The sequence below is a fragment of the Taudactylus pleione genome, unplaced genomic scaffold, assembly GCF_031769625.1.
Source record: "Taudactylus pleione unplaced genomic scaffold, aTauple2 ptg000053l, whole genome shotgun sequence".
Classification (NCBI taxonomy): Eukaryota; Metazoa; Chordata; class Amphibia; order Anura; family Myobatrachidae; genus Taudactylus; species Taudactylus pleione.
Window position 1 is genome coordinate 24,146,712 of NW_028284455.1, and position 22,341 is coordinate 24,169,052.

The 22,341-nt window shown below is 41.7% G+C and overlaps 1 protein-coding gene across 3 annotated transcripts in view; it reads left to right on the forward strand.

Moving 5' to 3' along the window:
• CMC1 (C-X9-C motif containing 1) overlaps positions 1 to 11,580 on the forward strand; it is a 61,416-nt gene extending 49,836 nt beyond the window's left edge. For all 3 annotated transcript variants that reach the window (XM_088462757.1, XM_088462756.1, XM_088462755.1), the window contains 2 exons: positions 4,250 to 4,340; positions 11,361 to 11,580. In XM_088462757.1, the coding sequence (XP_088318883.1) occupies positions 4,250 to 4,340; positions 11,361 to 11,481 (212 nt within the window). In that variant the 3' untranslated portion in view covers positions 11,482 to 11,580. The remainder of the gene's footprint in view (positions 1 to 4,249; positions 4,341 to 11,360) is intronic.
• The last annotated feature ends 10,761 nt before the right edge of the window (positions 11,581 to 22,341 follow it).

The window sequence follows — 22,341 nt, forward strand, 5'->3', positions numbered from 1 at the left end:
AATAGGCATAGTGCTTTGTATAAAAATACCAATAAGGGCTGTCCTGGCACTTTTACTGTGATTAGCAGGTCAGCGTCATGGTGAAGTTCCCAAGCTGGCCTGCCACTCCCAGCAGCTCTTTCTCGCTTCATTGAGAAATTTCTACCTTACCATTAGTGAATCTGGAAGCCTTCAGCATTGCCAGCCAGATTCAGAGAGGGTTCCTGAATCTGTCTCACCTTTTCAGGCTGTCTGAATTACATACGGTCTCAAATCTCTTTGGAATCATGATTGGTGGTAAAGGCATTCTGGGTTTATGTACAGTAGCAGGGATGGTAAAAGGAAACCAATCCAGCATGAACAACAAAAAAATAGGCAAGAAAAGAAGACTGAGAGGGGCAGTCAGGAAAGGAGGAGTGAAAGAGGCTAGAAATATACTAGTAAATTAAGGAGAAAAGGACACATTTAGGGCAGATGTAATAAGGTGTGAGATTCTGAAACTGCTGAGATTTCTAGATAGTTTTAAGATCTTGTGTCCTATTACATTTGGCCTTTAATCTTTCTTCTCCCCTGGCACTGTTCCCGTCTCCTTGGACTCTTTCTTCTGGCATCCATCCCTTTCTCTTGGCACCCCCTGAAAAGCTATATGCCTTTACACAGTGATAATAGAGAATTAAAATTGACAATTATATTTAAAAAAACAGAACACCACATTTCATTAAACACCTCTTCATGGAAGCCTATTAAATCCCCCTGAGTAACTTGTTTTGTCTCCTAATTTAATTGTCAACCCCTCAACATCTGTCACCTATGCCTTGTTTTCCAAAATCTCCACTCTCTGTCCATAACATTATAAATGTTACTCATTGCCCTTTATTTCTGTCCTAGCTCATAATTCAGCTATTTGACCAGCACATGCAGCATTAGCACTTTAATAAAGTCCATTTTGTACCAAACAAGCAATTGTGCCATTCATTGTATTGCCAGTATCTCCCTCTCACTTTCTCTATGTATATCCATCATTGTTAGTGGTACAGAACTGCAAAATAAAGGATTATAGCAAAAATGTACAGTACAGAAATATAAACTTGTATAGAGTATGTTTTTTATATTTTACTAAATGCATGTGAAGTTCTGTTGTGAGCCAAAAAGGGAATACATATTTCATATGACTTACCTCACCTTATTCTTCCTTTCCAAGAAAAAAACAAAGAAGCCCAAAACAAAAAAATAAGTTGCATCAATCAAAACAAATAAAAGCATGATTACATCTTATGTGATATGAAAGGAAATATTCTAATTAAATCCTTGTGCTAAATAAGCGACAAAGACCTTACAAACAGAGTGTGGCTGCAGGCCAGCCATAGCGAGACTTGAGTATCAGATTTGGTCAGTGAGTGAGAAAATGCTTACAACAAGGATTAATTTGTTGGTCACAAAGCTATAACATTGTATTAGAAGCCCTAGTCATGTGTAAACCAATTTCAGAAACTATAAATTCAGTATGTGCCATCATGCAGAATGTATTGGTCTTTTCGTTGTAATTACATTTTGTACTTGTCGGTTGCATCCAGTGTTTGTTCTGTGGTTAGATGCATTAAGTGAGGAAAATTGGGGTTCATTCAGAAAAAAAAAAACGTAGAATCTTTGAAAGTATTAAGCTTTTTTCATAAAGCTCTATTTTATGAGCATTATATATAATTAAAAAGCATTTCAATGTAAAATGATGACGGATCAAAGCATATTTAATACAGTTACATGTTCACTTTCTGATTTTTTTGTTTTTATATAAAAACACAATGCTTAATGTTGCTGGAGAGTTTAACTTTATTGTGGATATCACAATAAACCTCTACACCAGGTGTACAAGACAACTGCACCATTAAATAAATAACAATAAACTAAATATAATACCGAAACCATCATTTTTCTAATTAAATTAATTAAACATTTATTATATTCAATTTTACACAACATATTTAATCAGATTTTTTTAGGTAATAATTAATATGAAAGATTCTTTAACCTGCAAATGAGTATGAATAAAATTAAGATTTTCACAAGCTTTCCAACCATTGACATTTAAATCTGATTTAAAAATGTAATATAAGTTACTTTTTTTTAATAAGGTAAACTTGGTTATATTCCACTAATAATGTTTGTATACATCTAAATAATTTTGCTCTGTTTTTTATTTCTTTTAGATTTACACATAAGTGGATTTTTGTAACATAAAGACAGTATATATGCACAATTTGTGTGCATTTATACTGTACAGTATAGTGGGCACTTACTGCCTCGTGTACTTGAAGAGGGGATCAGAGACATTACTATTCTGGTGCAATAAAGTAAGGTTTGCAGGAGAAAGTTAAGCAAGCCCCATTGAGTTGTATTTTATTTTCAGTTATACAGATTTTTAAATGGGTTTGCAACAAAACATACATTTTGCACTTTCATAAAGTATGTTTCAATGTTGATGTTTGTATCTCATGCTTGCTCTTGATGCATCTCTACATTATGTATAAAATGTTGTATTTTATCATGCAATTGAAAAAATATAAAGTGGAATTTAAAGTTTTCAAATGCATCTTTGCTCATACACCAATGAGTTATCCTTATGTTCAGTTATAAATCAGGCCTAGGGTATTTGCTGTGGTGAAACTTAAAAATGCAGTTGTCCCAGGGACCACAGGAGAATTGTAATAAGAATTTACAAGTATAATACCGTATATACTCAAGTATAAGTCGACCCGAATATAAGCCGAGGTACCTACTTTTCCACAAAAAACTGGGAAAACTTATTGACTCGAGTATAAGCCTAGGGTGGGAAATGGCAGCAGCTGGTAGTGCCCCAGTAGTAATTCTCCCTGGTTGTGCACCCAGTAGTAATCCCCCCCTTTAGTGCCCCAGTAGTAATCCCCTCCTGGTAGTGCCCCCAGTGGTAATCCCCCCCTTTAGTGCCCCAGTAGCAATCCCCTCCTGGTAGTATACCCAGTGGTAATCCCCCCCTGGCAGTGCCCCCTGTAGTAATCCCCCCCCCCCCCAGTAGAGAGAGACGTAATAAAAAATAAATCACTTACCTGAAACCTCCCGCTCCTGGTCCCGCTGCTAACAGCTCCTCCGGCCGCTTTGAATGAGAGAGACGTCATTACTCATGACGTCTCTCCCATTACCCACTGCGGGAGCCGGAAGATGGCTCCCGCAGTGGGAGCAGCAGCAGCAGATGAGAGTCTGACAGACTCTCATCGGCTGCTGATTACAACAAACACACAGTTGCCGGCTCCAGCAGCTGTTTGTTTGTGCTGTGTAGCGCTGACCGAACTCCGTCCGGTCAGCGCTACACACTTCACTCGAGTATAAGCCGAGGGGGTGCTTTTTCAGCACAAAAAATGTGCTGAAAAACTCGGCTTATACTCGAGTATATACGGTAATTGATATCTAGGACAGTTAACGTACAGTACAGTTGGAAACATGCTGTTGACATCCCTTAGATATAAACAAGCCCTTAAATATTCCTCTACAGTACTTTCTTGTATCATACCCTGGAACACACTGAATGGAAATCAATGCTCTAAATTATCATTCACCTTTGTTCTTTACCCCCTGCTGAGCATCACAATAAGGATAAAGCTAGTTAAATATAGCCATATGATCTTTATGGTTCTTGCACAATTCATTCAGGAGCAGATAACACATGAAGCCGATATTACTATGTAGCATATAATAATGTTGGAATACTGCATATTTATCTGTTTTCCTCCAAACACCAAAGTTAATAAAATCTTGTGCCAGGGTTCCTAGTTCTACTTATCACAAATACATATACATTTCTATAAACCAAGACTGTAAACAACACTTTTATGCACTATAGAGCGCCCCCTTTATGTTTATTTTTACGAGAGCCTTATATAAAAGTCTGATTTCCACAAGTTGACAGAACTTGAGCTGTTTGATAATGTATTTATAATTGCTATTCAGCCGAGCTGTTATCAGACATTCCTGCACAAGGTGGTTACCAGCTGTAATAATTTCATTATATTTGTGAATGTTAATACCTATTTTATATAAACTGACTTGTAGTTTAGATTTAGTGGTACTAGAAACCAATGGAGTACTTACGACAAGTGTAGTCCTGTTAGTAATTCTGTACCTGCTTTTCTGTTGTTAATGAGGAACTGCTATAAATGTCATATTTTGTTCACTTCAGTTGCGTGTCTAAATTCATATTGTAAAAACGATGTGAGATTTTAATACTGGATTTTTATTTCAGCTTTCACAAAATGCTGTCAAGAAAGTGGTTTTCTTATGGTGGTGAAATGCAGAGAGGAAAACGCTGCATTGAAGGAGTGTCTCACAAAACAGTAAGTGCTATTTCTCATTCCCTCTCAAGTTACCTCACCTCGCCACCATTAGGAACTTAAGGGGCCCGAGTTTATGTGGCTTGACCACAAATGCAGTCCTGGCCAAAGAGTTTCAGCCTGCTTACCATTGGACATAAGGAACTTAGAAATATCTAAGAGATTGAAATATCATTGACATACACTACCACATATGCTTCCATTGATAGCCATGAGAAAAGATGGGAGTTTCCACAGGGAGTGTAGGAAGGCCTAACTTTGAGGCCAGTACTGAAGAAATGGTTGCCAAACTCTCTGGAATCCAATATAGCGGGAATGGTGACTGAAGCTGAAGAACTCTAAAATGACAAATAGAACCAGCTTAACCAGGTTGACTCTCTAGCAGTTAATGTAAGGGATGATTTTTTCCAAGATCGGGTTTTGGCCTTTAAGTATGTCAACTGTGGCTGGACATTTAGGGCAATATAATCTGATGAGTTGCTAATCCAAACTCCTAAATTCCTAAATTTATCCACCCAATGAAGAGGCAGTTATTAAAGGGCTATCTGGGCAGGACCCTCGAACGAGAAGGATATGTTATTTCTCCCAGTTTGTGGTCAGGCCAGAAAAAATAGCAAATGTGGACATCCGCTGAAGGACAACCGGCATAGATTTAGAATAATCAGATAAAAAAAAGCAACAGGTCATCAGCGTATAAAGCCACTTTATCTTCTCTACCCCATGCCTAAATGCCTGGGTGGGGCCGTAACAATTATGCCAGAGGTTCTATAGCGAGTGCAAATAAGTCTGAAAATAAAGGGCATCCCTGTCTCTTGCCTCTGGCTAGGGCAAAGGTAGGAGAGATATATCCACTAATAGATATTCTAGCACGAGGAACATAATACAGTAACTTCACCCATTATAGAACACCAGACCTATCCCAAAACCTTTCATGACCCCCTACAGAAAAGTCCACTCCACAGAGTCTAAAGCTTTAGCTGCGTCTAAAGAAACAATAGCTGTGGAGGACTCTGTCCCATGGGAGACCTGAATATGGGTATAAAGACGTCTAATGTTCACTGCTGTGGATTGTCCAGGCATAAATCCAGTCTGGTCTGGGTGGACTATAGTAGTTATTATGTTTAATCTGATAGGTGATATATTTGCCAGTATTTTGGCATTATTAGGAATCAATGATATAGGGCAGTAAGAATCCGGTAGCATAAAATCTTTCCTAGGCTTGGGCAGTACTATATCAATGCTTCTGACATAGAGGGGGGGAAATATCTTCTTCAAACAATATATTATATATTTCCAACAATTGTGGAACAAATAATAAAGCATGTTTTTTGTAGAGCTTTATTGGAATGCCATCTAACCCTGGAGCTTTGCCCCCTGGGAAAGATCCAATAGCCACCCCCACCTCCTCTTCCGAGCAGCCAAGAAGGCTGCATCTTCCAGAGACAGGGAAGGCAATCCTATATCTGCAACATAAGACACCAATTCAGCATGGCTGCAAGATAATCTTGAAGAATACACAGATTTGAAATAAGACAAAAACACCTCAGCTATGTCAGGGATAGTGAACATCACAGAGCCGCTATCACCTATAATTTCCGCCTCTGTATTTGAAGGATGATCAAAATTTATCAAATGAGCCAAGTAGCTGCCCGTCCTGTCAGCAAATTTGTAATGTGAGTGTGAAGAAAATAACACCTGCGACTGGCTTTATCCTGCAAATGTCGTCCAGGCAGCTTGTGAAGCCAATCATTAAAGTCTTGATGATTCAAGGCTATCACTCAAATACGCCAAAGGTTTTTACATGCGGTCTCAAGTTCTAATTCCTTTTGTCTATGAAACAATTTAAGTTTAGTTATTCTTTTTAGTAATGTACCTCTTAATAGGACTTGAAGGCATCCCATGTCATCACACTGAGGCAGAACCTCTTCCAAAGTGCTTCTAGCTTTGAGCCTGCTCCCAACTGTTGTAGCCAGAATGGGTTGAGTTTCCAAAATGACTACCCTTTAGGACTGGCCAGGTCAATTGTCATAATGAGTGTGGAATTGTCAGAAATACCTCTTGCTTCATATTCTATATTGGAGACCTCGGGGAGTAAATTATGAGAACCCAGAGCAAGGTCTATTCTTGAAAAAGAGTGATAAGTATGGGAAAAACATGAAAACTGGCATACATTGGGGTGTTTGACTCTTCAAACATCATGCCAACGTAAGTTAGCCACATACTTGGAAAAGCCACTACCGCTTTTTTTTTTAGGTACATCTGACTCTCGCCATCTATCAAGAGCTGAATTAAACACGTTATTAAAATCTCCTAAATATATTACTGATGTAAATGGAGAATGCACCACAAATCCTGCTGCTTTTTTTAATACTTCATATGAAAAAGGAGGGGGAATATATATATAGCTAGAATAAAAAGGGAAATTTTATTGATCTTACAGTCAAGAAACACAAATCGTCCCCCCGGATCAGTACAGACTGAGGCCCTGATTCAGAGCCGGACGCTTTTTGGAGCGGCCTCAAGACCATCGCGATCATCGGGCTTGCGACGAGACCCTGCGGTAGGGTCTCGCTGCTGCAAGCACTGTGGCCAAAAGCACACCCACTGACATCACTAGTGATGTCAGTGGGGCCGGCCCCAGACGGTAGGCGTTCCCATGGGAACGCCTCCGTCTGGGCAGCCACGCCCCCGGCATGCCCACCAAAGGGGGCGTGCTGTCAATCACCATCGACAGCACGCCCCCTTTGGTGCGAGACCCATAATGACGGTTTGGCCGTCGTTATTCGGGTCTCGCGCATGCACACGACGGAGCCGCCTCTGTCTTGTGCATGCGCACTTGGGCAACATCGACCCACTTGCGAGAGCTCAGCGCTCGCGAGCGGGTCTGAATCAGGCCCTGAGTTTAAATCAAAAGGGACTGTATTTTTAATCAATATAGAGACACCCCTGATGTATGAGAGGCTTGATATGACCAACACACCCATGGTCTTCTGAGAGAAAGCAACTTACTCCCAATTAAATGCGTCTCAGTAATGCAAACTCTATCAGGCTCATAGCGCCTCAAGTGTTTGAGGACCAGGGAACGTTTGAGCTTGTCATTTATCCCTCAAACATTCCAGTTTAACAATTCAACCATGACAGTCGGCAGTGAATGGCAACCAATGCATAAACTGTACATCTACTCGATAATGCACATATAATAAAAAACCCAGAGTATACAATTCTGTGCCTGCGTTTGCACTGCAATCCACTCACATACCATACAACATAAAAAGAAAAAACATAATAAAAGGGACATGTAAAACAAAAGAAGTAAGAAATCCCCCAACCTAGGCATACTTATAATCCTGGCAAACATAATATACAACATCAAATGAAAAAACGTTGGTGATGCAGCTAGTATATACAGCGATAAGTATTATGCAAACCAATCAGAGGCAATAGAGAAATGCTTGAACTTAGTATGTAAGGACACCGCGAAACCTGCAATTCAGCTCCACCATCCAAGAAATAGAACAATCTAGAGATTTGAGTCTGTGAAAGCTCCTAATTTGGCCTCTCTTGTACCAATTAGGACCTGCCTTTTCCAGGTCATTTAAGACAACTGACAAGCAAGTGAGCACAATCAGCACAGTACAGGCACAACTTCCCCCTGAACCTTCTCTGATTCTCCTACGGCAGGGGTCTTCAACCTTGGCCCTCCAGCTGCTGTGGAACTACACATCCCAGCATGCACTGCCACCTTTTTGATATAACAGCATGCTAAAACTATGGCAGTGCATGCTGGGATGTGTAGTTCCACAGCAGCTGGCGGGTCAAGGCTGAAGACCCCTGTCCTACGGGATAGGGTGAGAGCAACCCAACTGCATAGGTACTTCACTAATTTAGGTGTAATATTGGAAGCGATGGGCTAATCTAATCCTTCCACAGACTTCTCCTTTTTCTGAGACCTTGACCGGTACTGCATTGCTATCTTGTTGCACAAGGACACCCACATCTCTTGATTAATTGGTAACTCTTGAGAGGCCAATTCATCCAGAAAGGCCTCACCAGAAGGCTGCAACTAGTGCTTCAATATTCCTCTGCAGTTCAGTAGATAAGTGTGAAACTGGAAAACATAATGCCCTACAGTCTAAAAACCTTAAGAGTCTAAGAAAACTGGAAGTGGAGAGAACGTGAACTGGCTCATCACATATCTTGCAAAAAGAGTACTGGATCAGTCTTCTCCCAAAACAAAAAAACGCCAAGTTGAGTGCTTATACAGAGAGGTGTGATATTAAAATGTGTGCCACTGTAGTTCTATCAGTTGTGAAATTGGCAGATTTGTAGCTCAAATTGAATAGCACATTTGTTTAAAAAAAAACCTACAAGACTTTGGGTCTCCATCATAGTTCGCAGGAGTGGATATCTGGAATGGGATTTGTAGATGTCAAAGAAGTCTTGAGTGCATCCATTTCAGCAGATAATTCTTGCAGATACATCATCATTTAATTCTGCATGGCTTCTTTTTTTTTTGTACTGATGACCCCCCAGAACTTTCACTGGGTCCTTTTTCATGGTAAGTTTCCCTGCAGGATCTACTTAGTGGCCAGATCTTACTATCGCTCTTCTCAGGAATATTTTGTTCATATCTGGTAAGTATTGGTTTGGCACTGCTTCCCCACAGAGTCTAACGGGGGACACAGGTCTTCACCAAGGACCCCCACAAGGAGGTTCTGGCTTTGCTGTAATTATCTAGTAAGTCATGGACCACCTGGTGATCTGGAGGTGTTAGTAGCACTACAGATGTGTCCTGCTACATCTTTGCTGCGTACGCAGCAAATCGCGTCACGCATGGCGTGAGGCGTGCGCCCGCGGATACGCGCACCGCGTTAGCACCCTTGCCTCCATAGGAATGCATGGTGCGATCGCAGTGCGCACCACAGCGTATGCAGCTGCAGGTAATCGCATGGAGCGATGCGTGCGCACGTTTGTAGCATGATTGGCAAAGATGTAGCAGAACACATCTGTATGTTACAGTAGTGAAGCCAAGGCATGGCAGATGTAGTATGATAGCTGCTACTCCTGAAATGCTGTGAGGTAGGAGGCACCATTTAATCCAGAGTAGTGATGAGCACAATGAAACTGGAGAGACAGAGTAATACTAGTAATAGCATACTTGACTTCAGGTAAACTGGGAGAAACAAGGAATCCACTGGGAGCCAAGATGTCAGACATCATAAATGACTAGATTATTAGGGTTACATCTATTAAACAGCATTTTTGCCAGAGGTTTGAAATCACCTTGCATCACCAGCTTGAATTCCAAACTGCTGAATTTAGTATACACACCGCTGGCAGTTTGAGCCACACTGCTGGAAAACATCTGCATGTATCTGACCAAGCAGAAGGTGAGGATTTGCAATACACTTATAATGAGAGCAATCATTATGTATTGAATAAGGAGGCAGATAACATTAATAGTTCTCTTATGGGGCAATATTATTTTATTACCTTATTAGGTTGCAAAATTAATATTTCAGTATTATGTATTAGTTAAAAGGGGCAATATTATCATATCATCATACCTCTGATATGTCTGATTTACAGCAAAAGTGGGAATTGGAGGTGGGCAGGTTTATTGAGGAAGAATGGAGCAGGGCTCTTGCTTGTCCCTGTGTGTCTACTGCTTCTGTTAGTTTCCAGCCGATTCAACTGTTTATCTTTCATATAACCTACTTGACTCAGGTTAGTGAGATGTGGGGGAAGGAGATCGGACAAATGTTCTAAGTGTAACTCAGCTTCCGGCACCTGATATGGGAGTGTTCTGAGGTGCAAACTTTTTAGATTAAGGGTGAGCAATAAGGGGCCCCCAGCTGTTGTAGAACTACATATTCCAGCATGACCTGCCAGTTTTGCTATTTGGCCATGCTAAAACAGTTGCAAGGCATGCTGGGATGTGTAGTTCAACAACAACTGGAGGGCCGCTTACTGCCCACCCCTTTTAGATTAAAGTTATTTCGATGTGCTCTATCACTGGTATCCCTCCTCCATTCTTTCTTCAAAGTTCTGTTGCCTAGAGGCTATTGAGGAGGACGTCCTTGATAAATATAGTATGCAATACGCTATTAATTTATGCACCTTGGCCAAGGTTTGCCTGGCCAGAATGTGGATGGCCCCCACGGGTTCTGACTTTCAGGCCTGGATATCTTTAGTTAATGTCACAGTGCTGCATTAAAGGTATTTGTATACTACTCGCAAAGCTGAATCGAAATTTGACCGTATTTGGTCCAGGTGGCTATCTTCTAAGAACGCTTCTCCCCATCATTTTGATTGAGGTAATCCCTCTATGTGTCATTATTACCCCACATTGATATTTTTAATATTACATTTATGCTCCCACATTTCACACTGCTTGTAATATATTTGTTTTTACTTTTTGTGTAATGTCTGAGACCTCTCTCCCTTCAGTGCTAGAGATATGTAATTTCTTTTATGTGTGGATATTACTGGTATGCATTTTCTATTCTGTATTACCTTATTCTATTTATGATTCTGTTTTTTGATTGTTTGTGATTCTGACCGTGTATTGGTTTAATGTTTATCTCTCTATAATTGACAGACATCTGATCTTAGTCATGTCCTGGGTTGATGCACCTTTATAATGTAACAATGTTCTTTTATTGTATTGTTCAGGGGGGGGAGGGGGTCTGTTCTCTCTTTTGTTGTTGTTATGTTTATTAAAACTAATAGAGAACACTCAATTTAAAAAAAAGGGCAATAATATTTAATTAGTTAAAAATATTTTTAACATTTTCAAGACAGTTTCACTTTAAATAAAATGAAGAGATCCCATATTAGAAGATGTATGTCTGATTAGTCTTTATTTGTTCCATTGTGTGCTATCCATCTGGATCTCAATTTCTGATTTTGTCTGTCATTGCCACATTATAACCTCTTCAGTTGCTATAACTTGCAGGCATTCACTATATTTTCGTAAATATACATTTTAAAATATTTTTAAATTGAATATTTCTTCTACAGCTATAATGACCCAACGTTCTTTGAAGAATGTAAACAAGAATATTTAAAGGAAAGAGAAGAATTTCAAAAAACAGGAATTCCTTCCAAAAAGAGACAACAGAAATTGCCAACGAGCATGTAGCTGACATCACAGCAACCTTAATAAATTTTCAGTTCTTACATATTGATTGCTATGTATTATTTTCATATTTCTTGAATAAAATCCTTATTTTTTATTTTCTTTGTGCATAATATTTTGTTTGTGTTTAAAGGAAAGCAGCAATAAAAATGGTATGTGCACTTTTGTTGTAGAGAACAATGACCATCACCACCTAATCATACTGTTTTGTTTTTTTTCTTAGAAGTAAAAGAACTTTTTAGATGTCCAGATTGATATACTTTCATAGTTGATTCCTACCATCAAAAATTATTACACATTAGGACTATGAAATACATTGTTCACTGTTACCATATCATTCCACTGCAGCACTGTTAAAAGGTAAAGATTAATAGTGAATTTCTTCACCATAGTATGTTATTCACACTATGATGGCTCACAGTGATGGACCTTGCATCAGATATCATTATGTGCTGTAAAGGAGTGAATGAGTGCATGATAGACCAGTTTAGTTTAACATCTCTGTTATAAAGCCAATACTGGCTGTATTTACTGTTTGACCATTGTCCTATACAGTCTTGTTGCTTTCAGTAAAAGCTGACAAGTTTGGTGTCTCTTTCTATAAATGAGCTATGTGTTGCAAAGAAAATTTGATCACTTGAGTCCAGGTTTAGTTTTAATATGATCTTGTATTTTTCAAAGTGGTTGGACTTCTAGTCATATTGTTTGAAGCATATATGGTTTATTTCTGCAAAATACAGTAAAAATTATCCTAAAAATATTAAAACAACCTTAGGCTAGAGGGGTGGCTTAGCAACAACTGGAGTATTACGTATGTATTTAACTATAGGTCCTGTGACACAGCATAAATACATTAGCGTCAGGCAACGATTTGAACCAATTCATCCATCGTGCCATTGAGATCTGGTATCATCCTCAGTGTTTAATCTATGAGTGTCTCCTTTAAAAAAACAAAAAAAACTGCCAGATATGCAGGCTTTCATTGTTCAGAAAACCACCTAGCTGCAACTGAAGGGGTCCAGTTAGAGTTGAATTGCCTTAAATTATATGCCATGGACATATTGGATAGTTTTAATGCCATTGATTTTCCCCCATGCCACCTCATAAAACAATTAGGGCACTTTGTGGACTACTTCCAGCACCCTAAAGCCCCATGGTCTAACAGGCACTGAAAACCTCATCCCTCCCTAGAGGCTCCCACTCTGGATCATATTTGCTAACCCACACCTTTCAGTGGTCGGTGCCCAGGTAGCACATCAAGGACCACTCCTTAGCCACATGACTGGCCCTAGTCTCCCCACCAGGCCCTCTGCAGCATAATCTACTCCAGTGGTTCTCAAACCCGGTGGTTCTCAGGACACCACAGTCTACGTTTTCCAGGTCACAGAGCAGGTGTATTCATTAGTCACTGACACATTTTAACAGATCCACAGCTGGAGCTAATTATTTTACTTGTGCTTCTGTGAGCAGACCTGGAACACAAATACTGTTTGGGGTCCCGAGGACCAAGTTTGAGACCTGTGATCTACTCTAAAGGCCACACTTGGATTCTACAGAAGCGCAGTTTTAAGTGATCAACACTCTCCAGAGTTCTTCCACTTCACCAGTGCCAGCGTGCTGAAGCTCAGATCAAGTGGCAGTTCAGCCTTGGTTAGTTCTCCTTAGTCGTCTTACCCTGTTTTATCACAGACAGAGAGCCCTGCAATGTCTATGATGGGGATATGTCCCAAAAATAAGCAAGAATATAAAGTTTTAGGGCACACTTGGGGCTTTATAAAAATGAAATAAAAAACAAAACGAGTTACTTTATAGTTAATGTACGCAAAGGCTGGTATAGTAGACTCACAATATTATTCATTACCCCCTACAATAGTGGTATGTGACTAGAAATCACAGTAACCTAAGCTCCTCCATTCTTGCAGCATATCACTTTATGTATAAAATTCAGGAAACCTATACTGGATCACACTCTTGATGTTTACTCACAACATGAGGCTAACCTCTGATTAGTCACACAACAAAGGGAGGTCAGTATGGAGTATTCAAGTTGACTGCTACCAATGCAATTTGTCCCTTCCCTGTCTTCCTACCCGTCCTTTTATCTCTTACCTTGAGCATTATAGAATCTCTCTCTCTTTAAGTGGCTATGGGCCAGATGGCTCATGATTTGCTGGAGCCGGTGCGATTCCAGTAAGTTAGTGGGAACTTTTAACCTAATTCTGCTTTAAATCTAGTGACCAGCTCACCAGAATCACATTGAATCCTGCTATTACATTTGGTCCATAGTCACTTATCTCCCATCTCCACGAAGAAAAAAAATAAAAAGGTGGTCATTGTCTGAGCTTCTTCCAACTTGTACTATTTAGGTCCCCTTAATCTCATTCAGGACTTCTCATTACTATAAATAGGAGGTACACCCTCAAAAATTTTTCTTGCTTAAGTGCTGTACAGTATATATAGAACACTTTCTAGTCTTCAGTGATACATCAGTTCAATCCTTGTCGCCTGATTTACAATATTTGATATTCAACTCCCAAGTCATGACCTAGACTAGAGCATCACATACATACTCTACACCAGGGGTCTTCAACCTTGGCCCTCCAGCTGCTGTGGAACTACACATCCCAGCATGCACTGCCATAGTTTTAGCATGTTATATCAAAAAGGTGGCAGTGCATGCTGGGATGTGTAGTTCCACAGCAGCTGGAGGGCCAAGGTTGAAGACCCCTGCTCTACACGGAAGCTCATAATGTACATAATAAAGATGTTATCCATTCAACCATCTTAGAATCCAATGCCAAACTTTTGAAGTTAATAGATTCACACTCTGTACTGCACAGTAAAATACAGTACATCTCATCTGTGTGCAGAATGAGAAATATCACCCCATCACCATTCTTTATGCTCAAGAGAATTGGAAATGGGAGGGTGGGACATGCTGACGTATATTATGAGCATTCACACTACTTAAATCTTTTGTAGAGGGGATGCAAGCTGCGTATAAAACCTCTTAGAAGGAGTATGTTGTAGCTACCGTCCCCTGGTGCAAGATCTGTGCTAATGATCAGCACAGACCTAGCTTTACTTGTAGAAGAAATAAAGAATACCCAAGCACCCCCCAAGGTGAATCCAGGTCTAGTGTTCATATGTAGGTATTCTGGTCTCCGCAAAAATGGAAGGTGGGGAGGGGGAGCATGAGGTCCACCTGAGATTACCTGCATTAAGCTATGCCAGCCCAGCTTAGTCAGACTATAGCAGGAACAGTGGCAGCTTGTGGTCATAGAAACAGAATTTGACCACAGATAAGAGCCACTTGGCCCATCTATTCTGCCCCTTTTTTTTAACCTTATTCAACCTCAAACACTTTGATCCTTAGGGGTAAATTTACTGTTTATATTGATTTTTAAGTGTGTGATGTAGCCCCTGAAAGACATCAATGTTGAACAGCATGGGGGGCTATTCCACTCATCCACTACCCTTTCTGTAAAGTACTTCTCAAATTTCCTCTGACCTTACCCCCCTCTAGTTCAGTGAATGTCCTCGTGTTCTAATACTTATCTTCCTTTGAAGAATGTCTTGCTAATGTACCTTGTTAAAGCCCTTAATATATTTGAAAGTTAATATCATGTCCCCCTTTTCTGCTCCAAACTGTACATTTTAGGATCTTTTAGTCTTTCCTGGTAAGTTTTGTGATGTAGGCCATGCACCATTTTAGTTGACCTTCTTTATACAGCCTCTAATGTTTTTATAACCTTCTTTAGATATTTCCTCCAGAACTGAACACAGTATTCTAGAATTTGGCTGGACCAATGACATATACAGTGGCATTATTACTTATTTCTTCCTGCTACTGATTCCTCTCCTTATGCAACCAAGCATCTGATGCCTCTCTCATTGCTTACTTACCTTTAAGTACCTAAAATAGTGACTCGTATATCCTTTTCCTCCTCAGCAGTGTCCATTACGCCACTGGTAACCTTTCCCTCCTGTGGCTGCACTCAATTTACTACAAATCTGTTTCCTATCCTGCAACCAAGATGTTATCCATACATCCATCCATCCATCTTAGAATCCACTCCCAAACTTGAGTTTAATAGAATGCGATGTGAGACAGTGTCAAAAGCCATACTAAAGTCTAGATAAGCTACATCTATGGCCCCAGCTTGATCTATTACTTTTTTACCTAGGCAAAGTCTATAAGATTTCTTTATCACAATCTCCCCCAGTAAACCCATGGTGTTTGAGATCTATAAATTGCTTGATTTGACATGTTCCACAACTCTTTCTTTTAAGGGTGTTTCCATCAATTTCCCTAGTGTAAAGGCTCATTGGTCGATAGTTACTTGCCTCTTCATTGCTTCCACTTTTGTGCAGTGGGACTACATTCACTCTTTTCCAGTCCTCTGGAATTACTCCTGTAGTTAGTGCCAAACAGTCCTAGGCACAAAGAAAAGGCATGCTCCCCCCACTGTAAAACATGCCCTGTGCTGATAGTATTAGGGCCATTCCTACGCACCTGCAATGTGGATGTTTGTTAATGAATTAAATGAAAAGGTTAAATGTAAATTTTTCCATTCCTGCTACACTACAGGTACCAGGGTGCCTTTAAGTGGTGGGTTATGCTGGTACTTGTGGTACAACAACCAGCATACCCTTAGCTGCCAAGGCATGCTTGTCCTTGAGATACCACAAGGGGCCAACATGCTATTGCATCCAAGGCAAGCTGCAACTTGTACAGCTCCAAGAAAAAAAAAAACCTGACGTTAAAGAACACACGTGCCAAATTAATAACTATCTTAAATATATATATATATATATATATATATATACACACACACACACACACACACACACACACACACACACACCAATTTATTGCTCATTTAAGTTATGAGATTGGGTAGGAGTAGAGTTTCCTGTCCAAGGCATCTACAACTTGGCAAAATAACAAAAAAATGACATGTGCCTCGCAGTGTACTGACATGTAATATAGAAAATTCTATTTACAGATGTGTCCTCGCTCATCTGGCCTCAATACACCATGCAGGGCGATATGTCTGGCGTGAGTGAGCTGTCATGTCCCATGCAATTCTTTTGCCTAAAATAAGCCTAAGTCACAAAGTAATGCGACTAGGACACATCAGGAGACTATGCTGATTAATTTGATACGCAACACTTAATGCACCTGAGTCTGTAACCAGAATGTGGCATTTACCGGACCCCCGCTTACATACTGCATCAATTTCACCAGAAATATTTAAAATGACTCACCTTAACAAACAACTGTTATATTATTTTATTCCAGGACATATGGGTTTCTAAGTACCATATTGATTTTTTTAACCACTAATAGATTCAATGCAAATTGGATGTAGGAGCAACATAATTGGTTATTATTAGCTCTATGGCAGCATGAACTACTAGTAAGGCAATAGCAAATTATGTTAAACCAGACTTTAGCATTAATTTATAATGCTATTTCAAAACTAACAGTCAAAGCTGCTGATAGCAAATATACCCCTATGCCTACCTTCCAGAAGGGCATCGTCAATACCAATATTGGAGCATCCTATGGAATACATGAAATAGCCTGCGAGTTGCAGGCAGTTACAAGATTTCCGCGATTAATACCCCTTTACCGCTGACTTAAAAAAATAGAATTTTAGTACTTACTGATAAATCCCTTTCTTCGATTTCATAGGGGACACTGGAGTATGTACAATGGGGTATAGACAGGTTAATGAGGAGTCTGTCACTTTAAGAATTCTTAGAATTGAAGTTGGCTCCTCCCCCTCTACTCCACTTAGCTCAGTTAAGATTAACAAAGCCCAAGCATTGACGGAGAGCAGAGGAAGGAGGGAGAAGGAGGAACCAACTGAAAAGGAGGTCCAAGGACCAAATCCGCAAACAAGCCAATACAACACAAGAGGCAGTAAACAACCCCCATGGAACTGCACTGTCCAAAGAAAAAAATCTGCAGTAAGGAACAGTGCTGGGACCGCGTCCAGTGTCTCCTATGGAATCGGAAAAAGGATTTTGGTACTTACCGATAAATCCCTATTTACTCCTTCCACTAGGGGACACTTGAGTATGTACAATGGGAACATCCCAAAGCTAACCTCCCGGGTGGGAAGGCGCTGAGAATCTGCAGAACCAGATGACCAACCTGAAGACAGTGGTCGCAAGGGAGGCAACACTGTAGACCTTATGTACCTACACAGGAAGGTATCTCACACCTCCAGTAAGAGGCCGGGAACAAACCCAAGACCTTCGCTATAGAAAATAGAAGTCCTAAATGGAGCTACCTGAAAATGAAGGGGACCACTGCGAAACAGACCAGCCCCGTCAAGAGGCATGAGAGAGCACAAACAAGGTATCAGTTGTGCACAGCACCACAATACAAGAAACAGACTCGCAAAGTCCTATGACTACAAGTGATGGTGAAGTTACAAATTCAGATAACAGGAACCACAAGGAGTGTAATGCAGGGGGGCCATAAAACACAATGGCCAGCCGCTTAACAAAAGCCAGCCCAACCTTAACGGAAGGGAGAGCAACAGGACAGAGGCCAAGCTCAGACACCCACCAAGCCAAAGCTAAAAATAGAACCGTCCTACAGGACAACGGTGCAGATGCACCAAGGCTGAGTGAGAACTAATGGGGAAGTAGGAAGCTCCGGTGATGACCGGGCCCTAAATACACAGTAGAATGTGTAACCTGGTAGCAAGGTCAACAGAAAACAAAAGATGATGGATAAGGCAGTAATCAGCAGCCCGGGAAGCCCAGGCAACGAACAGTTGGAAGAACAAACCCTTTGTTCACCCAAACTATATGAGATTACGAATTGCGAACTAGTGTGCAACAGAAACAAAGATACTGGCCCGAAGCAGAGGAGGAAAAACAGCTTTTGGAAAATCGGTGTGCTGTCTGCAGAAGTAAAAACCCCAGCCGACCTGGTAACAAGCACAGGCTATCTGCAACAACTGTGACAATTCGAGTACTCCGCACAGGGAACAAACCCGGAGCAATAATGAGGACTGTCCTGGCCCATGGGAGATACATTGTAGAATCCGGAACTACCGGAAATTTAGGCAAGACCGCTGTAAAAGGACAGAAGTCTGCTTAAAACCTGCCCTTACAGGTAAGGGAAGCATGCATTAACACACGGACAAAGGAACACGGACTACTGATTTCAAACACAACAGCAGTCATATTTATTGAAACTCCATGAAAGAACAACCGTGGCATACATAATGGACGATGTTGAACACATCAGCTCAGAAAACGGCACAAACAGCCAAAGGCGGTAAAGCTGAAGCATCCACCTAGATGCCTCACCGAGGACCACGAACCTCCTAAAAGGATGAACTAAAAGGTGACAAGAGACCATGGAAATTACACCAGTAATTCTGTTTAGGATACCTGTCCAAAGAGAAAGGCAAGAAGTGGACTAAATACCCAGTTCCACCCCCAAGTAGGATAGGTAGCAAAATTACCTGCCTTAAGAATGTCATGAAGAGCTGGTAGAAAACCAAAGAACCTAAGCAACCACTACCTGCATAGCAACACCTTTGTTGCATATTAGGCCAGACTACCCAGAAGAAAAAAGCCTCCTTGTTCCTAGTGATCTCTTGTTTTAAGCCTACAGCACCAGGCATCCCCAGGTGATCGCCCATTCAAGCATGAACCTTGCTAGTTTCCGAGATCAGACATGTCCTGAGTTTTTTGCCTCATTCCTTGAAGTACTGCAATACCATGTCAAGGCATGGAGCAAACAGACCCAGCTCTTCTTCCATCTCCCAGGTTCAAAATACATGTAATACTGATAAAATCAAACACTACACCAGATCATAGCCAAAGTGAGAGGATAAATTGGGAATAAAACAAGGATGCAATCAGAAAAAGAGGTTTAGTCCCTGTTTCATACTGGTGAAATGGAGGAATGCAGGGGAACTCACCGTGAAACAGTGCAATGATGTTAATATAACTGGCCTCAATGGCGTACCTGGACCCAATAGCATACAGGGACTATTTCTCCTGTTTGTAAAGCATTGACAAACATGATAACAAAGTGGTGACAAACCTTACGTAAATCATCAGCCTAGTATTGCCAACTTCCCCAAAGGGGCTAAAGAGTTCTGAGGTAAAAGAGTTCGCCTAGGAATTGGAGGAAAATCTTACCTGCAATCAATTAGGAGTCCCTTAGTCACCTTGTAGATGGACTGATCTGTGGTGTCAGACTCAAAACACCTTCATAATGTAGAGTACCCAAGTCCTGCTGCAGTAGGTACAAGACTGCACGCTGTACAGCCTGGTTTCTGGATTGGAGCTACTTTAGTAGAAGTGCCCTGTGTAGATAAACTGACAAAGGTTAGCCAGATGACATGACATATGCAAGGATACCTTTTTTTTTTTTTTGCAGATGGGACTGAAACTAGTGTCTCCAGTATAACTGAACAACCATTTATCAACAATTTATACACCTGTCACTGAGCCACAGTTAATGCTTTTTAATGCAAAACCAGGCGAGGTGTCACAGGAGAGATGTTTGGATATAGAATAGACCACACTATGCAACAGTGCACATAACTAGAAATAACTTATCTACTCACTCTCAGAGAAAGGACAACTGGATCAGGAGACAGACCAAGCTATACAATCCCATACCATGGGAGTGCTTCATATTACCTTTTCAAAGATACCTAGACTTGTCTTTATATGACAACCTTTTAGACAGACAATATAGCAGCTCAGCCATAATGACCATACACTGCTAAAAAGATAAACAGGCACCAGTTAAGCCCAGCAGAAAAGAAACAAGTCGTTCATTCTAAAAACGAAGCTATAGTGTAATATTACTGTCTATAATAAAACTCAGATCCCCACTGTGTATGAAAGAAGAGGCAGAGCTGTGTTATATAGAGTCTGCAGTCAACAAAATAGTCAGGCAGACTGCTTGCAGCTGCATGCACTGGGGTTATGGAGGGCTGATTTAAGCACACCACACAACTATCACCTACCCTCCAACATGACCCCTCCCATCAGGTACAAAATGCTCTGCTCCTGGACTTCCCACCTAATTTATGATTGTAGCCACCTGTGTTGAACTAGATAATTGGTGAGAAGTATGTATGGCTGCAATCATCAATTAAGAAAAGTCCAGGAATAGAGCATTTTGTACCTAATGGAACGGGTCATGTTGGAGAGTCTGTTATCAATGTTGTTCTTATGTGTTAATATTTTACAGACACATCACACCATATAATCCCACAAGAGACCACATTGGTCACAAACAGCCAGTACAGACACTAAGTAGGGAGGGGGGTCATAAGGGAGCTGCCCCAACAGAGGAGACCAACTCCTGCACTGTGCAGAGAATGAGTGCTGTTAGCCTTCCTGGTAGTAGCTCTGGGGCCGCGGGGATAACAAAATGGCTGCTGTTCGTGAGAAACACGCACCAAAGTAAACTGGACAAAGGGCCTGATTTAGAGCCGGATGCTCTGACAGAGCGCTCGCTCTGAATCAGGGCCGGCCTTCTGCATTTTTAGAGCGGCCTCCTGGCCGCTCGCATAGCTGTTGGTGACCACCCACAGGTATAGCGAGCGGCCAGGAAGATGGTCGCGATGGTCAAGACCATCGCGACCATCGGGCTTGCGACGAGACCCTTGTGGTAGGGTCTCATTGCCGCAAGCCCTAGAGTGCTTTCGGCTCAAACAGAGCCGAAAGCACTCCCACTGACATCATGGGAACGCCTCCGTCTGGGCAGCCACGCCCCGGCCCGCCCATCAAAGGGGGCGTGCTGTCACTCAACATCGACAGCACGCCCCCTTTGGTTTGAGACCCGGAGCGACGGCTTGCCCGTCGCTATCCGGGTCTCGCGCATGCGCACGACGGAGCCGGCTCCGTTGTGCGCATGCGCTGGGCCACCATCGACCCACTTGCGAGCGCATAGCGCTCACGAGCGGGTCTGAATCAGGCCCAAAGTTCAGCCCCAACCTGGGCTTGCAGCTTTGCTAGGACCCTATCGCATCCATCGAAGCAGGAGTGCAGAAATATTGCGCAGCCGATAAGCCCCGCCCCCCAGCCTGATGCTGCTCAAATTTAACTTGCAGTTTAACTAATGGCGGCCACTGAGGTCTCCAGCTGACTACAGGCTGGGTGCATTCGCAACTGAAATGCCCACCTCCCTTGCTACTCAAGGGAGGTAGTTTACACTTACCGCTGCCAAAGCTGACTGGTCTGTGGGAGGCCTCGGGACGCGGAACTAGCCGCAAGCAGCTGTGGCGGGCCACCAGAGTCAGATGACCCTGCCTGCGGTTAGAGACGCAGACAAGCCTGTTGGCTGTGGCGTGTCTCTTGCGGCTTCCAACGTTGCAGACAGGCTGCAGCAGCATGCAGTCTGCCTGTGAAGATACTCATGAACAAAGAAAAAGGGCTGGAGACAGGCCTCTGTGGATCCAGCTCCCTCGAGGCACTAATCTAAACTCAGCGGGGTATAAAGAGGGAGGAGCCAACTTCAATTCTAAGAACTCTTAAAGTGCCAGGCTCCATTCATCCACCCGTCTATACCCCATTTTACATACTCCAGTGTCCCCTAGCGGAAGAAAAAACCTGGGTTATTGCACATGAACACGCAACAACCCAGGATTTTTGTCAGTGGAAACTGCTCCACCTGGGTCCAGTCACCAGGCAATCCTTCCCGGGTACTTAGCAGGGTTTTACACAGGAAGGACCCAGGTGAGCTGCCATGTAAATGGGTAGTTTGATCCGGGTCCCGTTTACAGTGTGGGTAGAGATGCATTTAGGCGCAAGGAGATCTCATCTCCAAGCGCTGGCACTGCACCCGTATGCAGTGTGAACTGC